Below are 20,616 nucleotides of genomic sequence, written 5' to 3' on the forward strand. Positions count from 1 at the left end.
GAGAGGGACCCCCACACCCACACCCATCTACAGCTGTTGTGGGGTGATAAGACACACACACACATGAACACACACTCTCTCTTTTTCTCTTGTTCACACACAAACACACTGTCTACCTCACACACAACTCACTCACACACACACACTCTGTCTCTTTCACATACTCATACCATTTTGCTCACACAAACACACACGCACACTTTCTCTCTCTAGGAGAAGAGAGGAGAGAGGGAAGGGTAGAGCAGGGAAATGTCACAGTTATCTCCATATACAACCGTGGAGGAAGGTCTGCGCTCCTGTGTGTGTGTGTGTGTGTGTGCATGTGTGCGTGCGTGTGTGCGTGTGTGCGCGTGTGTGTGTGCGCGCGCGTGGCTGTTAGCCAAAGCCATTACCCTCTGTCACTAAAATTGCTCTCATACAGCCCTCCACTTCATCAAACACACACACACACACACTGGCAGATATGCACATGTACAGTACTGTGTACATAAACACACGGACAGCGAGACAGACATCCAGAGAGTCAGGGTTGTGTGTGTGCTTGTGTGTGTGTGTGTGTGTGTGTGTGTTTGTGTGGCAGGAAGCTCCGGGTCTAAGTGAGAGTTTGGTGGAGCAGGTGAGCAGAGTGTGTGTGTGTGAGTGAGAGTGTGAGTGAACAGGTGAGCAGTGTTGAGCAGATCTGAGGAGACTATTGACATTCTGGCAGCTGTCTGATAGCTGGAGAAGTGTGTTTGTGTTGGCAAGGGAGAGGAGGGTGAGAAGGATGACAGAGGGTGAAAGAGGGGATCAAAAAGAAGAAAGGAGGAGAGGAGACGAGAGGTGAAGGGATTAGTGTCACAGTGTTCATGTCACTGCATCCTTGAACCACACAATGCTGTATACTATCTGAGAGAGAGAGAGAGAGAGAGAGAGAGAGAGAGAGAGAGAGGGAAAGAGGGAGATAGGAGGATAGACAGAGGGAGGGAGGGAGATAGGGAGGGGGAAGAGAGGAAAATAGAGAGATAGGACGGAAGGAGAGAGATAGAGAGAAAGGGAGGGAAGGGGGGAGGGAGATAGGGAGACAGAGGAGGGAGAGATAGAGGGAGGGAGAGAGAGAGACAGAGAAGGAAGGAGGGATAGTGAGAGGGAGAGGGGGGTTAGAAAGAGAGCTCATCTCTAGAGGAGATAAGGAAGTAGTCATTTTCAAGGATAATTGTGTGTTTGTTCTGCCTTGACTGTAAACAGTCCTCAGCTAATCAGCTGTTCAGTTATCCTAGCTATCTCCACAGCCCACATCAACACCAGCCACACTTACCTCTGCTCATGGTGTGCTGCTGGGTGTGTTGCTGTGTGCGTCTTGTTGTGTGTGTGTGTGTGTGTGTGTGTGTGTGTGTGTGTGTGCGCTGTGTGTGTTGCTGTGTATGTCGCTGTGTGTGTGTTGCTGTGTGTGTGTGTTCTCTACAGGGCGTAGCAGCAGGATAGAGATGAGAGGTTCTGACCCACAGATGCTCCCACTGTGCTGATAAATGGATGTGGACTAGACACCGGCACACACATACAACACATAGAGACACAATAACACACACACACCGTTATGCATCCCGTCAACTGTGTTGATTCTCATATATGGATGTTGTTGGAATGCTGATCAGAGAAAGAGAGAACAGTTAGCTAGAGATTTTAGAATTAGTTACAGGAGAGGAGAGTAGAGGAGAAGAGGGGAGAGGAGAGGAGAGGAGGAGAGGAGAAGAGAGGAGGAGAGGAGAGGAGAGGAGAAGAGAGGATAGGAGGGGAGGAGGGGAGAGTAGAGGAGAAGAAGGGAGAGGAGAGGAGAAGAGAGGAGGAGAGGAGAGGAGGGGAGAGGAGGGGGAAGGGGAGAGGAGAGGAGGAGAGGAGGGAAGAAGAGGGGAGAGGAGGAGAGGAGAGGAGGGGATAGGAGGGGGGAGAGGGGAGGAGGAGAGGACAGGAGGGGAGAGGAGGAGAAGACAGGAGAGACTGACATAAGAGATTTGTCTCTTGATCTTTCCTTCTTCTCTGTGTGTTATGCAGGAGACAATCTGTCAGCAGGGCTATATAGAGAGATAAAGAGACAGAGAGAGATGAGAGTTGAAGAGTGATGATGTTGACAAAACCTGCGCATCAGCTGCTCTCTATCACCAGCTCCAGGAAGCTCAAACAGTCAGTCTGCAGTCACACACTTCCTAATAAAGTTGCACCCTTTCTAAAACCGCAACACACATCCTGAAAGAGTCACACACTTCCAACAACAGTAGCACTTCCTGAGCCAGTTACAAACTTCCTGAAACAGTCACATGCTTCCTGTACCCTAATTAGAGGTGAGGCAACCCCACCATGCCACTCTACCACCCTGACTTAACCAGGATGAGTCTTTCATATCACTCATTCATGAAGCTCTCTCGGAGAGGGATGAAAAGATCACTCACCTGGCAACCAGGATGGAGAGTCAGATCAGAACACCCTTTTCACAGCACAGAAACACACAGAGTTGTGTGTGTGTGTGTGTGTGTGTGTGTCTATGCATGCCAGATATAAAACAGAGATGGGATAGAAAGAGAGAGTGTTGAGTATAGTGGAGACTGATCGGTAGGGAGGGAGGCAGTTGGAGAGAGAAGATGGACAGGAGGCAGTTATATTCAAATCTGGTCAAAATATCCCCCCCAATATATTGATATAAAAATATAAATTAAATCTAAATGTGCTACGCTACGACAGGCAACCACACACGCTGTCCAAAATTATCATTAAAAAAAATATTATATTCATAACTTAACGTAAAAAGTTTTCAGGGGGTGACCCTCAGACTCCCCAGCAGGTTTCGTCTCCCCCAATATTGACTCCATGGCTACGACCTTGCTTTAAACCTTCACAAAAATACATAAGATGTATGTTAAAGACCAGCAATTATTTAACTTTATACAAAAGCAATACGTGCTTTTGATGTTTTCCAGTTCAGTTCAGTGTTTCTTACACAGTGAAAAAAAAAGCTGTCTTTGGCTTGAACAAGTGCATTGAAGTCTGGTTGAATGTCTGAGGTAGATATGCGAATGACAGCTGACAGGTGATCATCAGGGTCTGAAGCTTAACTAGCAAACCATCAGCGGCCCACGCCCACTCTGCATCAGTCAAGCTCTTGTATTTGTCCGCGTTTAGTCGAGTAGTGCCGAGTGTCAAATTGTAATCCTTCCACACAGCAACCTGTTCTCCACGAAGTAAACACACAGCTTTGCCCTTGACTCCAGTAAACAGATATTTAGAAGTCCATGTCTTGTTAAAAACTAGACATTCTGTATCAACCTTTCGTTTTTTTACTGTGAGCGGACATTTTCGAGGTTCTTACCAACAGCTAACTCAGTGTCTCCTGTCGGTGAGGCTGCATAATCGCACATACAGTACATATATCGCCTGATCACTGTAGTCTTTCAGGTCTAAAGATTTCCTACCGCTCAACACATTTATTTATTTATTTTTCATTTTTGATTTACCTCGGGGGCCGGTCTGGGACAGCCAAAAAGCCATAAAATGCCCAGGTCTGGTCCAGGACTACAGACCAGGACTACAGACCAATACTACAGAGCAGGACTAGCGTCTAGGACTACAGACCACACCAGGACTACAGACCAGGACTACCGTCTAGGACCGCGGTCTTCACCAGAACTACAGACCCTCTGATGCTTTTTCTCGATGTGTCAGTTGGCGTTGAATGAGACGTTGGATAAGGGTGGGGTAAGAAACTTGGTCATTGTCATTCAGGCGAAACCAGTGAGAGACAAGCATGCACACTGTAATAAATCAGAATTGTTTTCTACATAAGCACTTTCTGTGTTTCATCCATACGCCACCTTTTGACGGGAACCCTCCACAGTTTACATTTACATTTTACATTTAGTCATTTAGCAGACGCTCTTATCCAGAGCGACTTACAGTAAGTACAGGGACATTCCCCCTGAGGCAAGTAGGGTGAAGTGCCTTGCCCAAGGACACAACGTCATTTTTGCACAGCCAGGAATCGAACAGGCAACCTTCTGATTACTGGCCCGATTCCCTCACCGCTCAGCCACCTGACTCCTAGTTTAGTAAATGAGGGCCCAGGCCAGGAGTACAGAGCACACCAAGACTGGAAGGACTGCTCCTCATCCATCACTGGTGGAGGGTACACGGAACGTGACAAAGACAGAAAGGAGAGAGAGACAAAGAGAGACAGAGAGATATAGAGACAGAGACGGGGAGAGAGGGAGAGGTAGAGAGGCAGAAACAGAGAGAAAAGAATGTGACAAAGACAGAAAGGACCGAGAGAGAGAAAGAGAGAGAGAGAGAGAGAGAGAGAGAGAGAGAGAGAGAGAGAGAGAGAGAGAGAGAGAGAGAGAGAGAGAGCGAGAGAGAGAGAGAAACGGAGGGACTCTAACACACACAAACCCTGGTGGCATCCCCTGCTCATAAATCTGCATCATGGTGCCCCTCTGCCCTTTTTAGACAACAGGAGAGAACCCATGCCTGGTATAAGAGGAGGAGAAAAGGGCAGGGAAGGTTTTGCAATTAGACACAAAGCTGTATCTTCCAGGTATGGTTGAGAAGGAGCAGAAAACATTGTTGACAGGATGAAAGGTTTAGAAGGGTTAGAACATCATGGAACACAACAATAACCGTATCTTCAGCTGTACTCCTGTCCTCCAGCAGTTTCTGGAACAGTAGGATCTGGACCAGCAGGATTTAGACCAGCAGGTCTTTGACCCATGAGTTCTGGATTAGCAGGTTCTAGAACAGAAGGTTCTGGACCATCAAATGTTTGACCAGCAGGTTATAGACAGTTCTGGACCAGCAAGTTCCGGGGTAGCAGGTTCTAAACCAGCAGGTTCTGGAGTATTGAGTTCTGCTCCATCAGGTTCTGTACCAAAAGGTTCTAGACTATAGCAGGTTCTAGAGAATTAGATTTTGTACCAGCAAGCTCTAGAATATTAGCTTGACTGGGCATCCTGATTATGCACAAGGCATCTCCCTGATGAGTCCTAATTTGACAATGGGACAAGGTTTTAACTAGGAATCTGGTGGAAAGAAAAACTGTAAAACATAACGATACATGCAGGCGCACACACTCAAGCACGCACACACACACACTCATGCACGAACACACACACACACTCATGCACACATTATACACTCACATACACTCTCTCACACAAACACACACCCCTCCGAGTTAAGTATATCCCATGTAGGCCAGCTTTTGATGTTAATGTCATTGGCTGCTGCTATACCAGATCAAATCATTCTAATTGTATGACCATTTTTCCAAGCAATGTAATGGGCTTTACAGATGCCCACAGAACTGCACCTTAACCAACCTAAAACCCTCTAGGATCTGTAAAGATCTGTAAAGATCTCTCTGCTGTCATGTCTGTCGTTTCCTCAATCAATCAAGCCTTCTGTGTGTGTACGTGTGTTTGCATGTTGAAGTATGTGTGTGTCTGCCTGCATGCACTCTATGTGTGTGTGTGTGGTTAGGGACTTCATTAAAGCTCATGAAATTCCGTCTTCTGAAGTGCTGAGTTGGTGTGTGTGTGTGTGGCTAGGGATTGGAGGTGAACCATATTCCCTACCTTATTCCCAGTCCTTGAGCCCAGAGCAACAGCCAAAAAGGAGGACCCACGATGAAAGGATTCACACAGATACTGGACTAGCCTGTGCATCTTTACTGGAACTTGCAATGCTACAATATGGACCCCAGGAATGCAAAAGGGGAGATGTTTAACAGCACATAAATGATCGGAATTCTCTTCTCTCTTCATTCACCTCTTTTCTTCTCTCCTCTACTCTTCTTTTGGCTGACCTCAGCGTTGTTCTATTGTGAAGGACACCGGTTGGGGTGTCAGGCTGTCACCCATGGCAACCTGCCCCAGGCTGACGGGGGTGGGTGATGACAGCAGCCATTTTGAAAACCTGCTGCGCTACGAGCCTGGGGGAGGTTGGGGGAGAGGGGTGGTAGAGCAGAAGGGAGGATGGGAGGAGTGTGAGATGAGAAGGGAGGTGGAAGGTGTGAAGAGTTGGAGACATGAGGGGGGGGGGTAGAGAAGGGGGGCGTGTGTAGAGCTACAGGGGTAAGATGGTCTTACGTAGCACATTTAAGCGGCACACCTAAAGGGCTTTACATTTGCCTCTCATTCACCCATTCACCGATGATGGGGCTGCCATGCAAGGCGCTGGCCTGGCCATAAGGAGCAGCTGGAGGTTCAGTGTCTTGCTCAAGGACACTTCACCAACCTTAGTGGACGACCCTCTCAACCCTCTGTTAAGTATGAGAAGTGGCTAAACAACTAGTGAGACCATCTCTAGAACTGATGAGACCATCTCTAGAACTGATGAGACCATCTCTAGAACTGGTGAGACCATCTCTAGAACTGGTGAGAGCGTCTGTAGAATTGAGGCAGTTCTAGAACGAATGAGAACAGCTCTAGAACTGATGAGAGCCACTTTAGGACAGATGAGAGTGGCTCTGGAGCCAATGCGTGGAGCTTTCTAGAATGGTGGAACCTGGCGTGAGAGGAAGGACACAGCAGCAGCAGGTGTCTCCTGTCTTCATCAGCTCACTAATTGTCACTTCTGCCCATTGATGATTTGTTATGTGTGTGCCCCTGAGTGTACATATGTGTGTGTCTGTGTGTTTATGAGTGTGCATGTGTGCATCTATGTGCATGTGAGTGTGTGTGTGCAACTGTGAATGTGTGTGAGTGTGCCATCTGGACAGCATTCATTTACTGTCTCAGTGTCATCTGTGCTAATGAATGAAGCCTTACTGAGTTTCTGTAGAAGGTTAAACACTGCACTCGTAACTTCACCAGAACCCCGGTCCACGTCTACCAGAACCACACCCCCCCCATCTCTACCAGAACCACACACCCCCATCTCTACCAGAACCACACACTCCCATCTCTACCAGAACCACACATTCCCATCTCTACCAGAACCACACACCCCCATCTCTACCAGAACCACACATTCCCATCTCTACCAGAAGCACACACTCCCATCTCTACCAGAACCACACACCCCCATCTCTACCAGAACCACACACCCCCATCTCTACCAGAACCACACATTCCCATCTCTACCAGAACCACACACCCCCATCTCTACCAGAACCACACACTCCCATCTCTACCAGAACCACACACTCCCATCTCTACCAGAACCACACACTCCCATTTCTACCAGAAACACACACTCCCATCTCTATCAGAAACACAGTCTACCATCTCTACCAGAATCACAGTCTACCATCTCTACCAGAACCACATATTCCCATCTCTACCAAAAACACATTCCCATCTCTACCAGAAACACACACTCCCATCTCTACCAGAACCACACACTTCATGACAGATGGCCTAACAGAGGAAACTAGCTGCTTATTCTGACTGGCAGGTCTGCCAGCTGACAGTATCCACTATCAGTGAAGCAGTATACTCCTCATCCACTGGGCCTTCTGCAGCCTAAGCACAGTGTGTGTGCGCGTATGTGTGTGTCTGTGTCTGTGTGTGTTATATTGTGGGATATCTAAACTGACTGATTGATTGCCAGTCCAGCAGAAGTGTTTCCTTGCAAACTTTTTCCTCAGGCCCCTATTATATACAATATATGTGTGTGTGAGCATGTGCGTGTGTGTCTATGTCTGTGAGAGACACTGCTACTTCAGTATGTGTGTGTGAGGGATTAGGGATGGTTCATTTCAATGCGTGTGTGTGTGTGTATGTGTGTGCGTGTTGTCATTGAACAAAGCCAGTGCAATCATGCAACGATCAGAAGCTCGTTACACCTCAGTGTGCAAGCTTGTGAACAACCTCCGTCCTATAACTTGAGAAACAGAGTAACTTCCTGTCTGTCACTGTCTGACACAATCTAGTGTGACCCTGGTCATGTGACCCAGTCCCTCAGCCTACCTTGTTGACTTTTAGACTATCTCCAGGTAGAGGGATGGGAACCCCCCCCCTTCCCACACACACACACACACACACACACACACACACACACACATACCTCCCACGGGAATAGACAGTAGATTGCACTTTGTATCTGCCTGACCAACAGTGAGCATTTAGTGTCTCTACCTCCCTTCTCCACTCTTCTCTCCTAGCTCTCTGGCTCTCTCAGGTCACTGTGCTCTAATTGGACAGGGAGCCAGAATCAATCCTAATGAGTTTTAATCTTTGACTGAATCTACGGAGGGCCTGGGGATCGTTAATTAAAATAAGCCCCCTTCTCTTCTCTCCTCGCCTCCTCCTGCTCCTCTGATCCCTCTCCACATCTCGTCCTCTCCTCTTCCTCCTACACTCACCATCCCCCTCCTCTTCTCCTCCTACACTCACCCTCCACCTCCTCTCCTCTTCCTCCTCCACACAACCTCCTCCTCCTATCTTCTCTGTAAAGAGAGACGGAGAATGGACAGGAGAGGAGCAAAACAATACATTTCAAACATAAAACCATTTTGTCACTAGTTTTATTTTTTATGCAAATCGGTCTTTAAGCCTTTGATCTTTTAAATTCCATGTTGGTGCTCGAATCACTGACAGAAGAAGATAGAGTAACAAACACATGATCAGTAGTCTGTTTTGGTGGCCCCTCCAGGAGAGTTTCAGGGGACAAGCACAGTAGCGATGCTTCCTGTAACCTGACAGCTGGACCCTCCTTGTTCTTTTCCTTTATTTATGTTTGCTTCTTTATGACTCAGAATGCGACTGTCCCAGTGTGTGTTCTTGTCTATGTGTGTGCAGGTGTGTGTGTGTTTATTCCAACAGCATCCTTTACTTCTCCCTAACTTCATAGACTACATTACTGCTCTCTTAGCCAGATGAACAGGACTGATGAGGGCTAGTCTTCCTCCATTTCAGTCATGACAGGCTATTGACACACTCAGACACTGCTTGACACCCTGACGGGCAAATGTGTGTGTGTGCGTGTGTGTTTTAGGCCCACGTGTGTATGTACATGTGTTTTTGTATGTGTCTACATGTGTGTACGTATGTGTGTTTGTGTACATGTGTCTGCGTGTCTGTCTGTGTGTGCACATGTGTGTGTCCTCGTGCAGCTTGATGAGCAGAACCTTTCAAAGTGTCTCTACACATTACGTGTCACATTAAGGCTGCCCTCTAATTAGGGCCAGTGGTCATTGGGATGTCAGTGGTGTCAGCCGTCACTTTGAGACGGTGGCACTGGGGAACTCTGGGACAGCCAACCCACTACACGAACCACACCACCCACCCATCCCCTCCCCTCCACCCACCCCACCCATCCCCCCCCTCCCCACACACCCCACCCCCCCTACCCTTCCAACCCCTGAACACACACAGACACACACACGTATATGTACACACACATAAACACACATGCACATGAATTGCATATTCCCACACACATGTATATACTTACACACACGTGCACACAAACACACAGACACATAACCACACACTTCTACACGCACACACAGCTCACTCTCTCCAGGCAGGGTAGATACAGGTCAGGAAGTTATTCAGTCATGTGATTCAAACTAGAGTGCAGTTCTAGGTGGCGGCTTTGCACTTTTAATAGTTTGCACTGTTTGATCACTGTGTAATAAGTGATTTGTGAATGTGTATTAAAGAGATATAACTATGTAATAAATGAGGGGTGAATGTGTATTAAAGAGTTATAGCTTTGTACTAAATCAGGAGTGAATGTGAATGAGAACAGGTTGTAACGAATGATGAGACAGAATAGGTTTCACACGCAGGAACTAAAAGAGCCTCCAATAGAGCAGTGTGTGTGTGTGTGTGTGTGTGTGTGTGTGTGTGTGTGTGTGTGTGTGTGCGTGTGTGTGTGTGTGGTGGGCGATCTCCTTTTTCTGCCAGACACAAATATCCAATTAATCTGAGAGCTGGACATGATCCTCTGACCCCCTCCCACCCTTACCCACACCCACACACACACTCTCTCTCACACACACACACACACACACATTTTTACAATGTCCTACTAATACAGGGCTGCTATTGCTCCCTCTCTCTCTTGCTCTCTCTCCCTTTGTACCTCCCCTCTCTCTCTGTCTCTCTTATATATACACAAGCATTCAGGACATATTTCTAGTGGGCCTCTCTCTGCCTCTGTTGTTGACTCTTTGTATCTCTCCATTTCTCTTCCTGTCTCTCCCTCTCTCTCTTTCTCTGTCTCTTTCTGGTTTCCTCTGTCTCTTAGTACATTCAATAACATTTCACCAAAACTTTTCTATTGGCAGGTTAGGAAATATTACTGTACATATACAGTATATAACTGTCCATATATGTAGAATTTACTGTACAATAAGAATTACATTTTCAAGGCATATACAAAAAAGAGAAAGAGAGAGTGATGCATAGATGTATGTTTATCTGTCTCTCCATCTTTCTATACATCTCCAGGGTCCCACATTGTATAGGGCTGTACGTTCTGATGTTCCACAGGAACAGAAAGGCCTGTCTTAACACTGTTTGTGCCGCATGATTTATTTTGGTGGTTCACTGAAAACACGTCTCATGTGAAGTGGGTCTACAGTATCCAGTCACCTATGATATTCACCTTGCCAACACAGGGAGACCGCTTGGGTCATGTGTGTCCATTTGTGTGTCTGTATGTGTATGTGTCTGTATGTGTATGTGTCTGTATGTGTGTGTATGTGTCTGTGTGTGTCCATGTATGTGTGCGTATATGCGTGTGTGTTATGAAGTATGTTCATGTATGTGTCTGTTTGTGTGTGTGTGTCCATGTATGTGTGATTTGATTCCTCTTGAGCTTGGCATGTGAGGCGGAAGAGAAGATTACTGCACCACGCTTCTATAATTACCTCTCATCTCTTAGCCCAGCGCTATTAAACACAATGGGGAATGCTGGGCTACTACACACACACACACAGCATAAAGAACGACATGGCAGTGAGTTATTTCTAGAGGGTTCCATTTCACTCAGACCCAGAGCTGCCGCTTGGAGAACACCCACACTACCTTTAAGCTACCCAGGTCAGACGAACTGCAAACACACTCACACACCCACACACACACACTTGTTGGCTCCCTGCGTACACATACACTTTTGTCAGCCCGTGCACACACACGCGCACACTTGTTGGTTCCCCGTACACACACACACATATACACACACACATGCACACACACACGTACACACACACATAAACTGTAACCCAAAGCTAAGAGGAGGAGTTATGAGTCACCTGTAACAGTCCTTCCCACACACAAACACACATTTATAGTTATAACACACACACACACATAGACACACACACAGCTCACAGAGCTAATAGTTAGCAGGTGCAGACATGCTGATGTCGATGGAGCCATGGCGCAAGCCAGCAATGATCCAGAATCATGTTGATGAGACGGGACACACACAACTGTTTGTGTGTGTGTGTCCTCATGTTCAGGGTCAGCTGTAGAGAGGACAGGGGGGAACGGTGGGGAGGAAGGTAGAGAAGGAGAGTGAGAGAGTGAGAGAGGTAGGCAGGATAAGAGGAGGGGAAGGAAGAAAGAAAGGAAGGAAGGAAGCTAATTAAGGGAGGAAAGTAGTGATGGAGGAAGAGAGGGCGGAAAAAAGGTGGGGAGAAGGAGGGAGAGCTGGAGAGACGCAGCGGGGGGGAGGGAGGAGAGGAGAGGAAGGGCATCCTCTCTCCAGCAGCCATGTCTAGACATGTTCTCCATCCTTCCTTTGCCACCTCTTCTTCCTCATTAAGATGCAAAGTGGAGGACTAAAAATACTGGATGAGGATGGTCCTCTGCTACTGTCTCTGTGAGACCAGCCATGTGTCTCGTTGCTCTGAAGAAATGCTTACCTGGGCCAAGGAGAGAGAGAAAGACAGAGAAATAGAGAAAGAGAGAGAGATGGTGGGAGGGAGATAGAGTGATGACGGGAGAAAGGGAGAGAGCAAGAGGGAATGAGGGAAAGAGAGATGGAGGCAGAGGTTAACCGAGCAAAGGGTAGAGAGAGAGGGGGGAGAAGGAGACAGAGAGACAAAGAGAACGAGTGACAGAGATAGATATAGAGAAAGAGAAAGGCAAATAACTAGAGGGAGAGGGGTGGTGTTAGGATTAGGACATGTGGCTAACCTTGGTTGGCCTCTAGCTCCTCTTCTCAGCCCTGAGCTCAGAGCTGGGTGCTATGTCCTGGAGAGAGTCTGTGTTTCCAGAGTTTACATTACATTTACATTTAGTCATTTAGCAGACGCTCTTATCCAGAGCGACTTACAGTAAGTACAGGGACATTCCCCCGAGGCAAGTAGGGTGAAGTGCCTTGCCCAAGGACACAACGTCATTTGGCACGGCCGGGAATCGAACCAGCGACCTTCTGATTACTAGCCCGATTCCTTAACCGCTCAGCCACCTGACTCCCTTTTTTAGGGCACTCTGACTCAAATGCACGCACGCTCGCACACACACACTACTGACACACACACTCGTTGTCACAATTCATTCAGAGATACTTCCGTGTTTGCCAATGGGACACTCAGACCTCCTGGCAAGGCACCAGAAACCTCATCTTAATTTGGGATGCATTAAATCTGCTAGAGTGGGCCTCTTAGCTGCTAATGCATGGTCGAGCACAGATGAGATGAGATAGGCTGGAGGAGCATGTGTGTGTGGCTCTGTGAGAAAGAGAGATGTGTGTGTGGCTCTGTGAGAAAGAGAGATGTGTGTGTGTGGCTCTGTGAGAAAGAGAGAGAGATGTGTGTGTGTGGCTCTGTGAGAAAGAGAGAGAGAGAGAGATGTGTGTGTGGCTCTGTGAGAAAGAGAGAGAGAGATGTGTGTGTGGCTCTGTGAGAAAGAGAGAGAGATGTGTGTGTGTGTGGCTCTGTGAGAAAGAGATGTGTGTGTGTGTGTGGCTCTGTGAGAAAGAGAGATGTGTGTGTGTGTGTGGCTCTGTGAGAAAGAGAGATGTGTGTGTGTGTGTGTGTGTGGCTCTGAGCAGGTTGGCAGCCTGGGCAGTGCAGTAAGGGCAGAGATGTGTGTTTGGGTGTAAATGCTATCGCTTTGTTCATGCAGCTGGCACCAAGAGGCGCAAAGAACATCTCATTACTGTAACAACAAGTTCTACTGGACTCATCTCAGAATTAAGATTTGCGATTGGAAAATTGCCTACCGCATCTAAACACACACACAGACACAACCACACACAAATGCTTATCCACACACACACATATTTTATTTATTAATTCGGCAAACACACATGCATCTGATGAATTTATTTTCCAGAAACTTTACTAATAACAATAGTGTCAGCAGTTACCCCTGCTGTGACTGAGGGATTGGCTGACTGATGCACACACACACATGCACACACACATACACACACATACACCCGAACACTCACACGCACAACAAAGACACAAACACACGCACAACAAAGACACAAACACACGCACACATGCACCAGAAAGGGGATTTGACATTTAGCACCATCTGTGTGACATTCTAGAATTGTGAGGATCACACACTAGCTTCATCACAGGACTGAAACAAAACAACCTGATCAAGCTGACTGCTACTAGTGAACAAAGAAGGCTCGTTCTCTCACACACACAATTACTAAATTCAAGATCAAATCTGGCCACCCGAGTCCGGTGGCCTCCAAACGCACGAGAACAAGAACAGGGGCAAGAACTGAAATACATCCGGTAAAATTGGCGGTGGTCTCCCGTTATAAGCCAGGTCAGCACAACCGCGCCACATAATTTATCACATATCACAACACCGTTACGCACGTGCAAACATCAACAGCGTTAAAAGATGCAATGCATATTAACAATTTAAATACGTTTTAAACAAATTTCTTAAAATATACCCAATTGATAGCATATAAGAAGCGACCAGGTTAGAAACCAGAACCTTAAAATAGTTTTGGATAGCCTTGTCCTAGAATTTAATTGATTTCCTCGTACTGTATGTTGCATCGTTTAAGGCGTACAAGTATCGCCGGGGCTGTGGTTGCCCGTTCACTCACCCGTGAGTTGGTCATACGAACCGTCCAGCTCCCGGGAATCCGACAAGCTTTGGTCACGGTTTTTTGTCTTCATCGCTCCTAGAGCTTGGTATGTCAAACTATGGAGAGTGCAATGTGGGTTTGGTAATAGCGGTTTTGACGTTTCAACCCTTAGAATGATCAATATTCTAACAAGTCATTCTGGTTTCGATGCTGTAAAGTATGTCTGTATAAACTATGAGGCAAATCGTTATCTCGGAGTCTCACAACCAGCGTGCGCTCTCTGTCACTAGATGCTCGTCGGTGTCATTTACCCATGCGCGCTTGTTGCCCACCAAAAAACTCTTTGGTTGTCAGTAGGCTCCAGTTCCTTGTTATCCGCCTGTTGACTCTCCGTGTGCGTTCAACTAAACACATTAAAATAAGTGACAAAAAGAAACATATTACAGTGCCGTTATTCTTAATGATTGCGCTCAAGTTCTGCCGCTGCTCCGCTGATACCCGTTGACTGTCCGCGTGCGGCTCGGTGTTCGACAAGTATGCCACACTGGCTGCGCGCGCTGTTCCGCTCATGTCACCTCAGGTGGCTCAGTCAGGTGGCTCCGTCATCTCGGGACCAAACGTCATTAAACTATCGTCTATTTTCAATGCCATTCATTTATTTGGGGTTCAAAACTGTTTTAATTGGAGGTGTTGTCGATCCTTATTGGATGTGCTGTGTCTGCTCGTTGTTATACTTTTTCGAACCAATCAGACAAACCCTTGTAAATGTTTGAAGGACTGCTCAGGTGTAAATGCATGTACTTCTTAAATATTTTACTGTGAAATGTGTTCATTTGTCAATATAACGCAATTGTCAAAAACGTAAGCCATAAAGGCAGGCTACTGTCAGCCTGAGGCTCTGACGATAAGAGCGTCTATAAATATACACTGGGAAGTCTCTCTCTCTCACGCTGTCTCTTACTCACCACCCCTCTCTCTCTCTCTCTCTCTCTCTCTCTCTCTCTCTCTCTCTCTCTCTCTCTTTGCTCTCTCTAGTTCACCCTTTCTCCTTCTCTGTTTTTTGCTCTTTAGCTTTTTCTCACTGTGCCTCTTTCTTGCACTCTATATATCTCTCTCTTACGGATCTCTTTCTCTCTATCTCTTTGTCTATCTCTGGAGACAGACCGCACAAATTAGACATGGGGTGTAGCTTAGTGGTGGTCTGTGCAGGATTTGAGCCCTCAACCGTGACATTAGAACTACCATTAGTTATGTAGACTCAGTGTCCAGTCAGTCAGACCAGAAGCTACTTCTGATTGGATCTGCTGCATTGTTCATTCAGTCCACAGAGAAACTATGGGAGCTTCCAATCCTTCTCTGATCTTTACTGCTCAATACAACATAAACCGCCGTGGAAAATCCGACAACCTTTTAATCCCAAATCATGTTATCTGGATGAAAAAAAACGTTTTATTTTTATACAAACCGTAAAATAACGATGATATAACAGGGATATTGTACGTTACTTAGTAGTCCTCCGAAAACGTTGTTCCAATCGGGCTTCAAACGAAACACTGAGGCTAAACTCTGGCATGGTAAATCCCATTTGGGTCACGGCTCAACTCGTCCCAAAAGGGTTTACTGCGAGTTCAGGGTTGCAGATGGTCTTGTAGCAGTCGGCAGGAGTTACGTGAACGCGTTTCAGTACTGATTCAGAGCGAACTGGTGAAACCTGTGTAGCTGTTTCTTTGGAAGGAAGGAAGGAAGGAAGGAAACGAGTCATACTGTAAGTAAAACCCTGTGTCCCTGAAGAGGAACCTTGTAGAGAAGTATACTCCAGATTGAACCATTTTCAGGTCAGAAAGAAGTTATCTTGGGTTCCCAACTGTACCCTTTCCAGGGTTCAACATTTTAGTAAAATATTTTAACTGACCTAAAAACTTTTGTCTGGAGTCATTTTGTGTTCACATGCAGAAGAGGATAAATCATGCTACATCATTTACGTGGACAGGATAAGCTGATATGTTCTTTAAAGCTAGCAATGTCCTAAGTAAGCTATTACTGTAAATGCCCTATCAAAGCCTGCACATGACCTAGTGAAGCAAACAAAACTAGAGAGGGTACAATTTCTGGGGAAATTGTAGGGTGTGCTTGCTTGCGTCGGTTGCACAGGGGTCCGTTTTTGGATGACATTTTTACAACTGATATTTCTGTATATTTTATATAAAAATGCATACTTATTATTTATAAATATTACATAGATTTTACATAGATAGCATTTTTTTTGCTGCTCATTTACAACTGAAAATACGAGTGAAGTGTAGAATGAAATAGATGTCTTCTCATTTCCCCTGCAAGAGGCAGCCTCATCGTTGAATCAAAACGAATAAATTTGGCAGACCGGTGTAAAAATTGACCTAATCTCTATGACTTAAACGTCCTTTTAAGTTTTTCCCTTCTCGTGATATTTTAAGGCATTTAGCCTACTCATATTGCATTCATTCATGAATAAAGAACCCCCTTTGAAGATTATTCTACGACGTTGCCCGGCAGTAGAAGATGGAATCGCGATTCAAACAGTACCATCTTCTAACTGAAAATATGCCCCCAAAAACGTAAATAAGCTTGACATTTATTTAGTGGAAAATCGCTTTCATAAAAAGCTTACTGGTAGCGATCATTGTCAGTAACAACGCCAAGTGCGATATAGCCCTGTGTGGAGAAGCTGCCCCGGTAAATTGTACTACTGTACTAGTACGGTACAGTATAGACTACTGCTGTGTTCGTCTTGGTAGCGATTGCGTTGGTTGAATTGGATTTAACGTTCCGTTGTACGGTTTAGGCTGAAATTAATTATTTTCATGAACAGATTGACAAAGTTTAGGCTGTGGCAATGAAGGTTAGTAGTTAGATAGACTTTTGATTTAAGTAAGGGGAGTGCCGAACATGTTCTGTCGCCGTTTGACTTCCTAAAAAGCTGTGTAGATGTTTTTGTAGTGTCTCGCGTAGGCTACAGCGTTGCAGTGAGCAACACTGGTTTGAAACCACAGGTAATGATAATTTCACCCACAAATCGTTTACTTGTAATGTAATGTCATAATAAATCCTACAACGAAAATGTATTTGTGAGGAATGTTTATTTTAACGATTGAAAACAGATGCATCATAGACCACTGTAGTATGTGTTGCCCGGGCAACAGAGGCTAATGTCATGATGCTAATACTTCAGTGACATAGTAGACTACCGTTTCCGAAAGTAGATGTACTTCCCTAATAAAATCAGCTTATATTGTACATTACACGTCACAATTGTGTGTCATATCACAAAGTAAAATTAGTAAATAGTTATCACCCTGGCCTCTTTGCTTGTGGCGTTTCTGCAGCTGCCTTGCAGTAAAGCAGTTAGCTTAGCTATCTCCCAGAAGTTAACGAGCTGCTAAACTAATGTTTTGATAAAGGTAGTCACGCGAGTTTTCGTGACGTTAGTGACAAGTAGCGTCATTGACTGTGGCTAGCAAGTTAGCCACCGTTAGCTTCACTTTTCGCCACATAAACTTAATTTCCACTTAAACCATGCAACGGAACGTAAATCCCAATAGAAGCAACTCAATCGCTACCAAGACGAAACTTTTGACACCTAGGTTGTCTATGTAGGCCAAATATTGACTGAGTTTTAGGGGGGCAAAAAAAATAACTAGAGAGGGTACAATTTCTGGGGAAATTGTAGGGTGTGCTTGCTTGCGTTGGTTGCACAGGGGTCCGTTTTTGAATGACATTTTTTTTTTGCTGCTCATTTACAACTGAAAATACGAGTGAAGTGTAGAATGAAATAGATGTCTTCTCATTTCCCCTGCAAGAGGCAGCCTCATCGTTGAATCAAAACGAATACATTTGGCAGACCGGTGTTAAAATTTACCTAATCTCTATGACTTAAACGTCATTTTAAGTTTTTCCCTTCTCATGATATTTTCAGGCATTTAGCCTACTCATTGCATTCATTCATTAATAAAGAACTCCCTTTGAAGATTATTCCACGACGTTACCCGGCAGTAGAAGATGGAATCGCGATTCAAACAGTACCATCTGCTAACTGAAAATATGCCCCCCAAAACGTAAATAAGCTTGACATTTATTTAGTGGAAAATCGCTCATTCATAAAAAGCTCACTGGTAGCGATCATTGTTAGTAACAACGCAAAATGCGATATAGCCCTGTGTGGAGAAGCTGCCCCGGTAAATTGTACTACTACGGTACAGTACTAGACTACTGCTGTGTTCGTCTTGGTAGCGATTGCGTTGGTTGAATTGGATTTAACGTTCCGTTGTACGGTTTAAACTGAAATTAATTATTTTCATGAACAGATTGACAACGTTTAGGCTGTGGCAATGAAGTTCAGGTTAGTAGTTAGATAGACTTTTGATTTAAGTAAGGGGAGTGCCGAACATGTTCTGTTGCCGTTTGACTTCCTAAACAGCTGTGTAGTGTAGATGTTTTTGTAGTGTGTCTCACGTAAGCTACAGCGTTGCAGTGAGCTACACTGGTTTGAAACCACAGGTAATGGTAATTTCACCAACAAATTGTTTACTAATGTCAGAATAAACCCTACAACGAAAATGTATATGTGAGGAATGTTTATTTTAACGATTGAAAACAGATAACGCTACATCATAGACCACTGTAGTATGTGTTGCCCGGGCAACACAGGCTAATGTCATGATGCTAATACTTCAGTGAAATAGTAGACTACTGTTTCCGAAAGTAGATGTACTTCCTTAATAATATCAGCTTATACTGTACATTACACATGACAATTGTGTGTCATATCACAAAGTAAAATGAGTAAATAGTTATCACCCTGGCCTCTTTGCTTGTGGCGTTTCTGCAGCTGCCTTGCAGTAAAGCTATAGTTAGCCTAGCTATCCCCCAAGTTAACAGATGCGAAACGAATGTTCTGCCAAAGGTAGTCACGCGTGTTTTCGTGACGTTAGTGACGTAGTGACGTTAGTAACGTCAGTGACTGTGGCTAGCAAATTAGCCACCGTTAGCTTCACTTTTCGCCACAAAAACTTAACTTCAGCCTAAACCATGCAACGGAACGTAAATTCCAATAGAAGCAACTCAATCGCTACCAAGACGAAACTTTTGACACCTACTTTGTCTATGTAGGCCAAATATTGACTGAGTTTTAGGGGGGCAAAAAGAACTAGAGAGGGTACAATTTCTGGGGAAATTGTAGGGTGTGCTTGCTTGCGTCGGTTGCACAGGGGTCCGTTTTTTAATTACATTTATACAACTGATATTTCTGTATTTTATATAAAAATGCATACTTATTATTTATAAAGATTACATATATTTAAAAGCATTTTTTTTTGCTGCTCATTTACAACTGAAAATACGAGTGAAGTGTCGAATGAAATGGATGTCTTCTCATTTCCCCTGCAAGAGGCAGCCTCATCGTTGAATCAAAACGAATAAATTTGGCAGACCGGTGTACAAATTGACCTAATCTCTATGATTTAAACGTCATTTTAGGTTTTTCCCTTCTCGTGAAATTTTCATGCATTTAGCCTACCCATTGCATTCATTCATTAATAAAGAACCCCCTTTGAAGATTATTCTACGACGTTACCGGCAGTAGAAGATGGAATCGCGATTCAAACAGTACCATCTGCTAACTGAAAATATGCCCCCCAAAACGTAAATAAGCTTGACATTTATTTAGTGGAAAACCGCTCATTCATAAAAAGCTCACTGGTAGCGATCATTGTCAGTAACAACGCAAAATGCGATATAGCCCTGTGTGGAGAAGCTGCCCCGGTAAATTGTACTAGTACGGTACAGTACTAGACTAATGCTGTGTTCGTCTCGGTAGCGATTGCGTTGGTTGAATTGGATTTAACGTTCCGTTGTACGGTTTAGGCTGAAATTAATTATTTTCATGAACAGATTGACAAAGTTTAGGCTGTGGCAATGAAGTTCAGGTTAGTAGTTAGATAGACTTTTGATTTAAGTAAGGGGAGTGCCGAACATGTTCTGTCGCCGTTTGACTTCCTACAGCTGTGTAGATGTTTTTGTAGTGTCTCGCGTAGGCTACAGCGTTGCAGTGATACACTGGATTGAAACAACAGGTAATGATAATTTCACCCACAAATCGTTTACTTGTAATCTAATGTCATAATAAATCCTACAACGAAAATGTATATGTGAGGAATGTTTATTTTAACGATTGAAAACAGATACATCATAGACCACTGTAGTATGTGTTGCCCGGGCAACACAGGCTAACGTCATGATGCTAATACTTCAGTGAAATAGTAGACTACTGTTTCCGTAAGTAGATGTACTTCCTTAATAATATCAGCTTATATTGTACATTACACATCACAATTGTGTGTCATATCACAAAGTAAAATGAGTAAATAGTTATCACCCTGGCCTCTTTGCTTGTGGCGTTTCTGCAGCTGCCTTGCAGTAAAGCTATAGTTAGCCTAGCTATCCCCCAAGTTAACAGATGCGAAACGAATGTTCTGCCAAAGGTACTCACGCGTGTTTTTGTGACGTTAGTGACGTAGTGACGTTAGTAACGTCAGTGACTGTGGCTAGCAAATTAGCCACCGTTAGCTTCACTTTTCGCCACAAAAACTTAAC

General features: G+C 44.9%; 1 protein-coding gene across 2 annotated transcripts in view; it reads right to left on the minus strand.

Moving 5' to 3' along the window:
• The window catches only part of LOC134021986 (Kv channel-interacting protein 2), a 71,252-nt gene extending 56,630 nt beyond the window's left edge, over window positions 1-14,622 (minus strand). Inside the window, exons 1-2 of one of the 2 annotated variants that reach the window (XM_062463124.1) lie at window positions 14,301-14,622; window positions 14,008-14,105 (exon numbers count right to left, since the gene is read on the minus strand). In XM_062463124.1, the coding sequence (XP_062319108.1) occupies window positions 14,008-14,080 (73 nt within the window). In that variant the 5' untranslated portion in view covers window positions 14,081-14,105; window positions 14,301-14,622. Of the gene's footprint in view, window positions 1-14,007 lie in introns of both variants that reach the window. The other variant, XM_062463127.1, reaches the window with a different exon arrangement.
• Between the last annotated feature and the right edge of the window lie 5,994 nt (window positions 14,623-20,616).

Source organism: Osmerus eperlanus, chromosome 6 (assembly GCF_963692335.1).
Source record: "Osmerus eperlanus chromosome 6, fOsmEpe2.1, whole genome shotgun sequence".
In the NCBI taxonomy this organism is placed as follows: Eukaryota; Metazoa; Chordata; class Actinopteri; order Osmeriformes; family Osmeridae; genus Osmerus; species Osmerus eperlanus.